Source organism: Cervus elaphus, chromosome 6 (assembly GCF_910594005.1).
Source record: "Cervus elaphus chromosome 6, mCerEla1.1, whole genome shotgun sequence".
NCBI lineage: Eukaryota > Metazoa > Chordata > Mammalia > Artiodactyla > Cervidae > Cervus > Cervus elaphus.
The window spans coordinates 943,681-955,842 of NC_057820.1; the positions used below are offsets into that span (position 1 = coordinate 943,681).

The following is a 12,162-nucleotide window of genomic DNA, read 5'->3' on the forward strand; positions in this document are numbered from 1 at the left end:
TCTTTGTGGCTTGTTAACAAGCAGTCCTGGCCACCTAGACCCACCAAGGGGCGTGAGATCGGGGGTGTCGTCGTGAGCACCTGGGGAGCCCAGCTCCAGTGCCCGGACCTTGGCCAGAGACCCAGGAGCAGGTGGACGAAACTGGAGAACAAGGCCTGAGTCCCCTCCTGGACGCCTCATCTGGGCAGCCCTTGCCCAGCTGGAAACCACAGCACATTCCCCACACGTGTGCACGCGTGTGTGTGCACCTGGGCACAGCCCCACAGGGGCATATACACAGCCGTGCATGCACACACATCACACACGTACACAGCCACACATGGGCAGAAAAACACATTCTGCACATGCACATATGTGGGTCCACAGATGCTCACATGTGAGTATGTGTGTACATGTGTGCACATGCAGGTGCAGACACACATGTGCACGTATGTGTACATGTGTGTGCGTGCACATATCACACATGTATGCAGCCACACTTGGGCAGGCACACAAATGCATGAGTGGGCCCACGTGGGCCCACAGGTCCTCACGAGTGTGTGCATGTGCATATGTGTGTGTACATGTGTGCACACAGACATAGGTGCTGGTGTACGTGTGTGCACACACAGGTACATGCATGCACATGCATGAACACACATGCACATGTATCTTGCTATATTCCAAGCAATAAAACATTTATAGGCCTCATTATTTAGGCTAATGCAGTGAATCTAAAAATTGCTAAAAGGATCTTTAAAAGAAGCCGGACGATTTAGAAATTCAAAGCTACTCTCCTAAATAACTCCTAGGTCAGAGAGCAAATAAAAGTTACTGTGACAGACGATTTTACAGCTGTACAGAGAGAGAGACCGCACGTCCGCGGAGCCAGCTTCAGGAGGAGTTGGCGGAGAATTCACAGCCTTAAATATTTTTATTACTGAGCAAGAGAGACTGAAAATAAATGAACTAAACATTGGACACAAGGAGGGAAAACAGAACAATAAAGTAAATCCAGGGAGGCAGGAGGGGGGTACAGATAAAGGCGGATTAATGAATTGGAAACAAGAAAAATGGGGGAACTCCTCAGTAAATCCAGGAGCTGGTGCCTCAAAATAAATAAATAAAATAAACAAACGTCTGACGGGCTAATCAACAGAGCGGGAGAACACAGAGGCCCAGCAGGCCCTGCGGGGTCAGAGAGCCGGGATCGAGAGTGACAGGTTAGAGAGGGGGATGCTACTGACGAAACTGACAACGTGCTAAGACAATATAAATCACCAAAATCAACTTAAATAGGTTTTAAATGAGCTAAAAAACCTGCAGAAAAGCAGAAAGAGGTGCATGATTGTGGGGGGGATCATTTCCCCTTCCACTGAACCCCAGAGCAGAAACCCTCGGGACGGGGCCCTGCTGAGCGTGGGGGGCCAAGGTCAGAGGCCCCGGGGAGACGTGGGGAGGGGCTTGGGGCCTCCAGGCTAGTGGGACCAGGGCCGTCTCCCCGCTGTGATCTGGAGGGTTGGTGTGGAGGCTGCAGGAGCTGGACCCTGCTTGCCCTCGACCTTGTCCACCCTGACACTTGACCCCGGCTGCCACTGAGGTCCACCCCCACCCCAAGGGTCCCCTCATGCTGTCCACACCAGGGTCCCCTGGCCTGGCTCGATTCTCAGGGGCGTGTCTCCACGTGGAACCCCGTCTGTGTGTTCCGTGGGGTCTGCCCAAAGCCGTCCTGGGTGGGCATGGTCTCTGCAGGACAGTCAGCGGTTGCAGGGTCCCCGGGTCTGACTCCTGTGTCTGCACCCTGCCCCCTCCCCTGCCCACCGCGCCCCCTCCCCTGCCCACCGCGCCCCCTCACCAGCGTCAGCATCTCTGCGGCCCTCAGGGGCTGCACCCCACCTCTCGCCCCCCACAGTCCCTCTCTGGTCATCCCGCCCGGCCATCCTCTGAGTCCAGCAGAGGCAAGACCCCCAGTCTCCTCGCGGCGGCCTTGTCAACGTCCTCCCTTTCTGCCCCTATTTTATTACCTGTTTCGTCTTTCTTCGCTTTTATCCTTTTATTCCCTGAACCCAGGGCTCGGCAAACGCCCGCTGAACTTCGACTGGCCGAGAGCTCAGATGGATCTTAGGCATCTGTTGGGAGGAGACCAACCCTCCAAACCCAGCCTCTGAGGAGGCGGCACGCTGCGGGCCCTCGCACCAGCCCGCCACTGCCCCGCGAGGTCCTCTGAGGCCTCCATCCCATCCCTCCACCCCGTGCTCTGCAGCTCCCCCGGCCGCTTATTTTTGACCTCTCCTCTTTCAGCTAAGTCTGAGCAGCTTCCAAAACCCCACTGTCCAGGTGACACCCCAGAGAGGCCACCAGTGGTGGGGAGCCTCCGATGGGACAGGCGGCCCGTTCTGCATCCGTCTGGGGCACGGACATCCACCCTCACCCCCCAGGGGACAAGCCAGGAGCCAAACTGTGTGTCTGAGGACTCAGGCTGCAGCCGTGGTTGTAGCACAAGACAGACCTCTCTGACGCCAACGGGAAGAAATCCTTCCGGCCACTGGGCAGGTGCTGCCAGGGTCCCTGCAGGAGATGGGTCAGCGCCTGGCAGGCAGCCCAACGTCCCCAGGAGGGGCCCCAGCACTGAGGCAGGAGCCCCTGCCCCTCACCTTGCAGGTGGAGGCCTGAGAGTGAGGTTTCAGCAGGACGAGCCCACCTCCCCGCTTTGCCTGCCTTCCGCCTACATCCAAACTAGTTCAGAGGGTGCCTTTGCTCTCCACAGGGCCCCACAACAATTTCTCAGGAAAGAAAATTAAGGACGTTTCTGCAAAGATCATAAACGTTTCCTTTTGCTTTCTCAAGCTCCATCTCTTATCCAAAGTTCCTCGGATCAACATCTTTGGTGGAAATCTCAGGGTTTTATTGAGTCAGAAGGAGCAAACGGAGGTCTGTGCGGCCCCCACCCTACCCCGCACCTGCCCGGGGAGGGGCACGAGAGGCCGGACCATCCTCACCAGCCCAAGGCCTCAGCCCTGAGCCCCCAGCCAGCGGCCCGAGATGCGGCCCCGCTCCAGACAGGGCAGGTGGCTCGCGGGGACCGTGCCGCGGGGTCCCGAGAAGCTGAACACAGCTTCTCGTGCAGGACACACGGCCACGCCAGTCTGCGCACAGAGCCTGTTAACAGAACGCGCATCCAAAAATTCCTTTCAAAACAGAGATGCTTTCTCAGAACTGTGAAATGTAAAAATCCAAAACACTGCTTTAGGAAAGACTTAATCCAAGGGACACTTCACATTCAGAACAGCCCGGGCCTTGGCGAGGAAGAGGTGAGGCGCCCGCACCGGCCCTGCACGCCGATCAGCTACTCTCCATCTGCTCCAGGTCCAGCTCACCAGGGCCCAGAGGCAGGACACCCTCCTCGCCAGCACTGTCCCAGTCACCAGGGTCCCGGCCGCTCCCGCCCTCGCCCTCGCCGGTGGCCTAGCCCCACCAGGACCCCAGGTCGGGGCTGGTAGGGCGGAGACCAGGGCCTCACACAGCAGGGCCACGGGGAGGACAAGGCCGTCCTCACTCAGGTGTCCTCCTCATCCTCGTCTTCATAACCGAGAGGGCAGAGGCTTTTTGAAGTTTTCAGAGTCTGCAAGAGAAGAGACGCAGGCGTCAGGCACTTCCAGGAGGTCACGGGCAAGGCGGTGTCCCACTGGCGTCCCACTGGCCCCTGAGGGTCCCCGAGTCCACGTTAACCTCCCTGGTCCCCTGGCAACACCACACACCCCCGCTGCCTGGGGGGCTACCTTCTGAGAGCCCTGCCCACCCACCCCTGCCTCGGGCAGGCGGTCCCACTGAGACCCAGTGTGCTGGGATGGTGGCCCAGGACCCGAGGCCAAAGCTGTGTCCACAGTCCCGTGAAATACCCAGGGGAAGGTGGGCCGGAGGCCCAGGGTCCACATCCAACTGCCCCGCTCAGCAGACCACCCAACTCCTGCCTCTGCAGCCTCAGGAGGCACCCATCAGGGCCCCCCAGCTCCAGGCAGGCAAGCCCCCCACGGCCCCTCCTCAGCCCCCCCTCGTCCAGTGGCTCCGCTTTCAACAAAAACACACTGCAGCTGTCCTCACCTGTCAACTGCAGACAGACAGACACTCCACACTGGAGCCTCCCCTGAGCCGCCACCCCCCTCCGTACCAGCGGGCATCTCCTGGCCCAGCTCAGGGCGCCCATCTGAGACGGGCTCTACAGGGCTCCTGCCCCCCACGGCCAGCTCCTCCCTGCCATGGCCTGCCCCCGACAATCGCATCCCCAGTCTGTGCCCCCAGACCAAGCACCGGCCCCAGCGGCAGACGCACGCCCACCCGCTCGGAGGTACCTCTCCTTGGTGGTCCCACGGGCCGCCAAGGCCCACTGGCCACCCCAGGCCACACCAGGGTCCTGATCCGGGTGGAGCAGCGGGAATGACACAGCAGCAGCCCCTCGTGTGGCCAGCACCCCGTTCCCCTGACGCCGCCCCCGCCCTCACCCTGAATCCTGCAGGGCCACGGGCTGTCCACGGAGTGTCCAGGGCAACCTCCAGGCCGCCCATGCTGCCCCCGGACCCGTCACTGCATGCTTCAGGGTTTCTCAGGCCACTGGCAGAGCACGAGGTGGCAATGCATGTGTGGGCAGCGGTTATGGGGCACAGTGCCCCAGGGCCCCCCACAGCCGGGGTCCTGGACACACGTGTCCCAGAACAGCACCCCTGGGCTCCCCGAAGCTGGGGTTCTGACACGTGTGTCCCAGAACAGCGCCCCCGGGCTCCCTGAAGCTAGGGTTCTGACACGTGTGTCCCAGAACAGCGCCCCCGGGCTCCCTGCAGTTGGGGTTCTGACACGCGTGTCCCAGAACAGCACCCCTGGGCCCCCCGCAGCCGGGGTCCTGGACACGCGTGTCCCAGAACAGCGCCCCCGGGCCACCCGCCGTCCCTCTAGAGCCGGCACTTTGGAGCCACTGGCTCCAGCAGACAAACAGCCTGGTTTTGGCAGTCACTACTCTACTGCAACGAGTGAGCCGCTGGAAAGTGAAACTGAAGAATCAAATCTTCAGAGACCTGACAGCTGGCCACACATTCTGGTCACGAAATGAGGGCTCGGGAAAGAATTTCCTCTGCGTTCAGATCCAGGTGGACTCCCCAGCCAAGGTCACTTTCCTACTCCACCACCACCCCCGCCCCACTGCAGGGCAGGCCCAGCCCCGCACACTTGGCGGCAGAAGCTCCCCGCTTCTCCACCCATGAAGTCACAGCACAGAGGCTGGGCCTTCTGCTGGATGGTTGAAACCTGCCGGGAGGCAGAAAGACCGTGGCCCAGAGATCTCTCTGCAGCCGGGACACGAGCCCAGCCCTGATCACAGCTACAGCTCAAGTGTGAAAGGGGCAGCTCTGGATGTTCCTGGTTCAGGCCAACGCAGCGAGAAACCACCGACTCTTCACGGCCCAAAAAGGCCTGTCACAAATCCACAGAATCCGAGCTGGTCAGGGGACCTGAACCAACACGCACGACTCTCGTCACTGGACGGTCCTGCTCCAGTTTGACAGCGACCTACATCTAACCAGGTGAACAAAAAATGCTTTTTCAAAAAATCAAAGGTCAAGACTTCAAGTCTGAAACGGGGGCCCTCAATCTTACGGGGTCTCTCATCTTGTGTGCAAAACAGTCGGTATGGACATGCCTGCCAGCGTCGGCCGATTTACGCTGGACAGATGCACCCAGGCTTGGCAGCTGGAGCCAAGGGGCCCCGAGACTGAGCCGAGAGCAGGGAAGACACCCGACCTGCCCCGCCACATGCGGCCCTGAACAGACACCGTCCCGCGAGCCAAGAGCCGACCTGCTCCGTCACACACGCCCCTAGCCGTGGCATCGGGCCTTCTCCAGACAAACGCTCAACCTCTCTCCCTCGTGGAAACACAGCCCAGTGTCCATGCTCACGGCAGAGCTGACCCTGCCCACAGGCCACGGCACGGACGGCCGAGGGAGGGGTCCTCGACTGCCTGGAGCACCTGGAGCCCGGCATTGGGGCTCCGGCCGCAGGAAGGCGCGCAGACACACACCTCCACCGACCTGAGGGCCCCAAGGCCCTCGTCCCCTGCCACGGGGCTGGGGGGGCCGTGGTCCACCAGAGGCAGGACACAAGCACCCAGAGGGGCCACCTGAGGGTCACACCCGCCTGGGCCCAGCCTCCCCAGGCGGCTGGCGCTGAGACCTCTCTGGAGAACTGGGGACGCAGATGGGGGCATTCCAGCACCCCACTGAAAGCTCACGGTGGAAAGGCCACACCCAACACGCAAGGCCACAGGTCAGCTTCTGGGTCCCAGCGTCACCAGACACCCGGGGACAGTGCCTGCCACGTGAGGCGGCCGTGAGGACAAACGAGACGACACGGTCTGCAGGAAAAGGGGGATGCGAGACAAAGGAAACACCCCCAGCACCGAACCAGCCGGCAGACAAGGTTCTCCACCAGCAAGCAGACAGAGAACGGGGAGGGCAGGGCCCCAGGAGGCAGGCCAGAGCCAACGGGGAGGGGCCGCGGGGCGGCACATCCCCCTGAATCATCTCCCAACAGACATGGGAGCCCCAGGCCCAGCTGACCCCCAAGGACCAGGCACAACCGACAAACAACGGACACGTGGGTCTGTCCTCGCGCAGCGCTCCGAGGACAGAGGAGCTTGGGGAACAGGCCGAGCGGGGGGCGCTCCAGCACCCGTCACCGGAGGGAGCCTCACCCGGGCCATCTTCAGGAAGTTCAGGGCCGGGCGCGGGCATCCTCCGCGCGCCCGTGTTTCCTCCGGCCCTTCCCGCCCGCGCGTACGCACCGCGGCGAGCAGCGGCGGAACAGGCTCGGGCGTGGATGCGGGCGTGGTTGTGGGCGCGCTGCCGGCCGACGGCGGGGCCGCGCCCGCCGGCACCAGGCGCTCCTGCGCCAGCGACAGGCGGCATCGCGGGGAGGGCGTGCGGGCGCCCGCGGGTGGCCTGCCCAGGCCTGGAGCGGGGAGGCTACCGCTGGCCGAGGCCGGCCATGGCGCAAGGGGTGAAGCGGCTCTGGTGACCGGGAGGGCGCGGCCAGGCAACCAGGCGCTCCCGCCGCTGTGGCAGCGCCTCTTGGTGACCGGAGTCCAGACCCTGGGGCCGCTGGGGTGCCTCGGGGACCCGCCGCTCGCCCGCTCGTCCGGCTCCGACAGGGAGCGGCCGTGCCACTTGGTGGGCAGCACTGAGGGCGACCGGGCGCTGCCCCTGAGGTCCCGGGCCCTGAGCGTGCCCACGCTCGGGCCGCGGGGGCCGGGCAGGAAAGGGCTGGCTGGGCCCACGGCCACCTGGCTTCCGTCGGGCCGTCCTCCACCGACGACCTCCCGGGGGTGCTACTCTTCTGCGGAAACACAGAGACGGGTGAGGGGTGCGCGTCCTCGAGCCCCCACCCCTGGCCTCCAGGCAGCGGGGGCTGAGGGGCCCTGCCCACTGGGAACATCGGCCCCCAACCAGCACACGCTGTAGGGGTCACCTAGGTGCACAGCGACCCCAACCCCAGAGCCTCCACTGTCTCACCCCCAGCTAGGAGGCCTTGGCCTGGAGCCCAAGGGGCCTGTGTAGGAGAGCAGGACGCCCCGGGAGATCCTGGGGAACGAGCACACCCGGTCAGTCAGAGAGGACGGCAGGGCTGCGTCCAAGGGGGCACCCAGGGGCGGGCCCGTGCACCCACACTCGGGCCGGAGCACCCACACTCGGCCTGAGCACCCACACTGGGGCCGGAGCACCCACATTCAGGCCGGAGCACCCACGCTGGGGCCGGAGTACCCGCGCCGGCGGCCAGGCCACTCAGACCGCAGGGCACACAGTGTGTGGGCATGCCGTGCAGGGCAGGCCGGCAGCCCCAGGCCCTCCAGGCACGCACGCACCCAGCATGCTGGAGCCGAGGCGGCAGACGCTGCCTGACCGCCTGTCCTTTGACCACACGACCCCTCAGGGCGGGCCTTTCAGCTGTGCGCCGCAGGCAGCTTCCAGAAGGTGGGCGGCAGCCCCGGGCCCCACCCACGCCGCTGCCCCTGGAGGAAGGCCCGCAGAGGGCGACCTCGCCTCTGGGCCAGCGACCCTGTCCCGCCCTGCTCACGGTCCCAGCCCGCAACAGCCCAGGAAAACCCGCCGCGGCTTTTAAACACTCACTGTTAGTCTCAAAACGGAACAAGTGGCCACTTCTGCTCAGTTTCTGGGCAGAATACTGAAAATGAAGAGAAAGAAGTTTCAGTATTGTGGGTTTACACATGCAGATTCAGGAACAGTTCAGAAATAGGCCTGTCTTGAAATCTGTTTTTCCCCAGCAATGGCCATCCTGGTGATTAAAAGGAGAAGTTGTTATTCAGTCTCTAAGTTGTGTCCAACTCTCTGAGACCCCGTGGACTGCAGCAGGCCTGGACCTCAAAATGCATTTTTTTTTTTCTTTTTTTCCGTAAGACTTAAATACCTAACAGGTCTTCAGGTGAGCAAAGAATATGAAACGCACATCTGCTGTGTCCCGCCAGGGCTGTCGTCAGCAGGGCCACTCCTCAGAAAGCTGGTCCCGCCTTGACCACATCACATGGGCACTCTGTCCAGCGAGGTGGGCAGCTGCGGGCTGCGGCGGCCAGTGGGGCCCGGCCCAAGCCCATGGAACTCTGCTCTGCCACAGTTTAGCCCCAGGAGGTGGAGGGCCCACTTGGAGCTGCGTCTACTGAAGGCCTATGTCTGCTCCCCCCCCAGACCTCGTGTGCACTCGGCGCTCAGCCTTCTCTGCCTCCCACACCCAGAGTCTCCTCCACAGCACGCAGCGCTGTTATGGGGCTCCAGCTCCTCGGGGGGACTGTTTCATGGGATGACAAACTCCTGACAAAACAAAGAACTTCTCTGCTGTTCTCATAGAGGGAGTAAGTGAAAAGCTGGGTTCATCACCTGGAAGGAGGAGGCCCATCGACAGTCAGGCTGTGCAAACGCAGGCCGCCCGGTCGGCCGGCGAGTAGGCGCCCCAGGGCTCTGGTTCTAGACAGAGCCAGGCAGGGAGCTAAGCAGGCTGGGCCAGGCCTCTGCGAGAGGGCCGGGCTGCCGGGCTATGTGCCTCCTGGCCCAGCACAGGGCCAGCTGAGCCACGTGCCCCGGGGGTGGGGGCATTCGCTGGGGTGGGGTTGGCTAAGGCCCCGGGCTGGTGCCTCAGGGCTCCCGGTGCCCACACTCGCGGGGCTCCCAGCGCCCCTCCACACTCGCAGAGGCTCCATCTCAGTCTGCCTCCACCACAGCGGAAGCCGGTGATGACCCATGCAGTGAGGGGCCAGGAGCGCAGCCCGTCCCCAGGGCCTCGTCTCCCGCCCAGGACAGGAGTGACCCCGGGACACACAGAACAGGGTCCCACGGGAGCCCCACAAGACCACTGACGGGGCAGGGACGGTGGTTCTGGGCAGCGGTGTCGGCCGGCCGCGCCCCCACACACCTGCCTCACCCCACACGGATCAGCTCAGACAGTGCAGGCTTCAGGCTGCAGCAAGGGAGCGGCGCTTCAGAGAGTGTCTCCTGGACTCAGGTTAGCAAAGACTATTTAAACAGGATTAAAAAAAAATAATAATAATTTACACTGATACATTTGCCTGCATTGAAATTTAGAATTTCTCTTCATCAAAAGACACCAGTAAGAAAGTGACGAGGTGGGATTCCCTGGTGGCCCAGTGGTTAAGAATCCGCCTTCCAAAGCAGGGGAGAGTGCGTGCGTGCCAAGTCACATCTGACTGAATCTGTGACTCCATGGACTGCAGCCCACCAGCCTCCTCTGTCCATGGGACTCTCCAGGCAAGAATTCTGGAGTGGGTTGCCATGCCCTCCTCCAGAGGATCTTCCCCCTCCCAAGGATCGAACCTGCATCTCCTGAGGCTCCTGACTTGTAGGAGGATTCTTTACCACTGAGCCACCAGGAAATCCCCCCTCCAGGGGGCCTGGGTTCAATCCTTGGGTGGGGAGCTAAGATCCCCCCATGCCATGAGGAACTAACCCCACACGGCACAACTGTGCCTGCACACCGGAGCCCACGGGCGCCGCAGGAAGCCTGGACGCCGCAGCCCACGGGCGCCGCAGGAAGCCTGCACGCTGCAGCCCACGGGCGCCGCAGGAAGCCTGCATGCTGCAACCAAATATCCCGTGTGCCACAACTAAGACCCAGCACCACCGAAAACAACTAATTAATTAAATTTCTTATAAACTAGAGTGACAAGGCAAGCCCGACCAGATAGGAGAAAATATTTGCGTAATACACAGGTGAGAAAAGACTTGTAGCTAGAATATGCCAAGACTTGCTTCAAACCAATAAGAAAAATACACACGACTCCCCCCTCCAAAAAAAACAAAAATCAGCAAAAGGACACCAAAAAGCATGTAAAAAACTCTGATGAGTACAGGATTGAGGGCAGGGGGAGAAGGGAAAAATAGAGAAAGTGAGATGGTTGGATGGCATCATCGACTCAGTGGACATGAGTTTGAGCAAGCTCCAAGAGAATGGTGAAGGACAGGGAAGCCTGGCATGCTGCAGCATTGCAAGAGTCGGACACAACTGAGCGACTGAACAGCCACAAGAGTATGGGAAATGGCCGTGATCTCGTTGGTCATCAGAGACACGAGATGAGCACCGTGATGCCACCACAGCCGACCTGGGAGAAGGCACAGCCGGATCAGTGCCGACAGACAGCTGGGCAGGCCACCCACTCAATACACAAAGGCCCGCACGCAAATGCGGACAGCAGCATTGCTCCTAACAGTCGGCTGTGGACACAGCCTGAGGGCCGGGCTCCAGGGAGGCGAGGGCCGTCCAGCAGGCCACAGGGACACCTGCCGATGCTCCTTCCACACAGAGAGTCCCAGGGACGCAGGCGCTGAGTGCACCCCAGACTCCAGGGCACCCGCATGCTGTGAGTCAGCACACTGCTGCCTTCTGGGACCGGAAAACCACACGGGGACCTCCGCGGGCAAGAGAGATGTTTGGGGTGGTGGGGACAAAGTCAGTGTGAACACGACTGGGGAACTCACCCACTCAACAACAGACCTCACTGTCGATTTCACTGCCTGCAGCCTGAAAAGTCAGTGTTAGTCGTTCAGTCGTGTCCGACTCTTTGCGACCCCACGGGCTCTAACCTGCCACCAGGCTCCTCTGTCTGTGGAAATCTCCAGGCAAGAACACTGGAGCGGGGAGCCATGCCCTTCACCAGGGGATCTTCCCTGAATCAGGAATCAAACTTGGGTCTCCCTGCATTGCAGGCAGACTCTTCACCATCTGGGCCACCAGGGAAGCCCATGCAACTTACGCCTCAACAGAAAAAGTATTTTTTAAACTTAAGGCTTTTCAGAGCTGAGCTCTCTACCTGCTTAAGTCTGTACCTGCAGAGCTGGGCACACCAGAGGACACAGCACACTGAGGCCACGCCCACACAGGCCGGCACACGCTGACTCTCCCTGACCCGGCACCCCCCCCAAGGGGCTCCCTGCCCAGGCCCCACCAAGGCCTGCAAATGGGCCTGCTCCCCATGGGTCGCAGCTTCGGCTCCAGCGCCGGTCCTCATGGAGCGGGGATGCCAAGCACCTGTCCCCACACCGGGCTCCTGGCCCCCTGGGCTCCGGTCCCCACGCCCTGAGGCCCGTCTGTGCACCCCCTGCAGGACCCTGACCCTCTCATGGCTCTTGGCGACACGCCCACTAGTGCAGAGGGCCAGGCACCCCCTGTGTCAGAGCGGGAAGAACACAGGCAGGAATTTCTGGCCACGTCTCTGCAGGTGAACCCTCCTGCCCACCGCCTTCCCTGCCAGACCGGCGACAAGCTGGCCCAGAGCACCAAGGGCACGCCGGCTCTGAGTGCCCGCCCGGGAGACCTGCAGGCTCGGACCCCAGCACCAGGCCACACCCACGCTCCGTCGCCTCCCTCTGGACCTGCAGCCTGACCAGGCGGGTGTGAGCTGACGGTTATGGAAACTCGATCTAGAGCACGGCTCCACCTCTGGCAAAACCAGCCCAGGGAGACAGAATTCAAGACAGGCTCTCGGGAGGAGCCGTGCCCAGAGGCCAGGGCGGCGTCGCTGGGCGCGGCTACCGACGACCGGTGCCTGCTGGGCACCCAGGAACGCACGTGTCCACGGGGAGCTGGGCTCTCCCTCACAGTGGTTTAATGATGCCAGA

At 61.9% G+C, this 12,162-nt stretch overlaps 1 protein-coding gene across 1 annotated transcript; it reads right to left on the minus strand.

The window, feature by feature from the left end:
* Positions 1–538: 538 nt before the first annotated feature.
* On the minus strand, positions 539–7,834 carry FAM53A (family with sequence similarity 53 member A). The gene is made up of 3 exons (XM_043905882.1): positions 7,688–7,834; positions 6,717–7,349; positions 539–3,601 (listed from the first exon to the last, which is right to left on the minus strand). Exons 1-3 carry the CDS (start codon positions 7,832–7,834, stop codon positions 3,536–3,538), a joined length of 846 nt encoding a protein of 281 aa, XP_043761817.1. The 3' UTR covers positions 539–3,535.
* Positions 7,835–12,162: the final 4,328 nt, after the last annotated feature.

What these genes read in the sequence shown, in the direction of transcription:
- FAM53A (XM_043905882.1), bottom strand. Translation starts at nt 7,834, where the DNA reads ATGCCCACACACTGTGTGCCCTGCGGTCTGAGTGGCCTGGCCGCCGGC. An exon ending in GTGGGTGCTCCGGCCCGAGT is followed by an intron (nt 7,350 to 7,687) that starts GTGGGTGCACGG and finishes GCAGAAGAGTAG; the next exon opens with CACCCCCGGGAGGTCGTCGG. An exon ending in ACTTCCTGAAGATGGCCCGG is followed by an intron (nt 3,602 to 6,716) that starts GTGAGGCTCCCT and finishes CTTCTCTTGCAG; the next exon opens with ACTCTGAAAACTTCAAAAAG.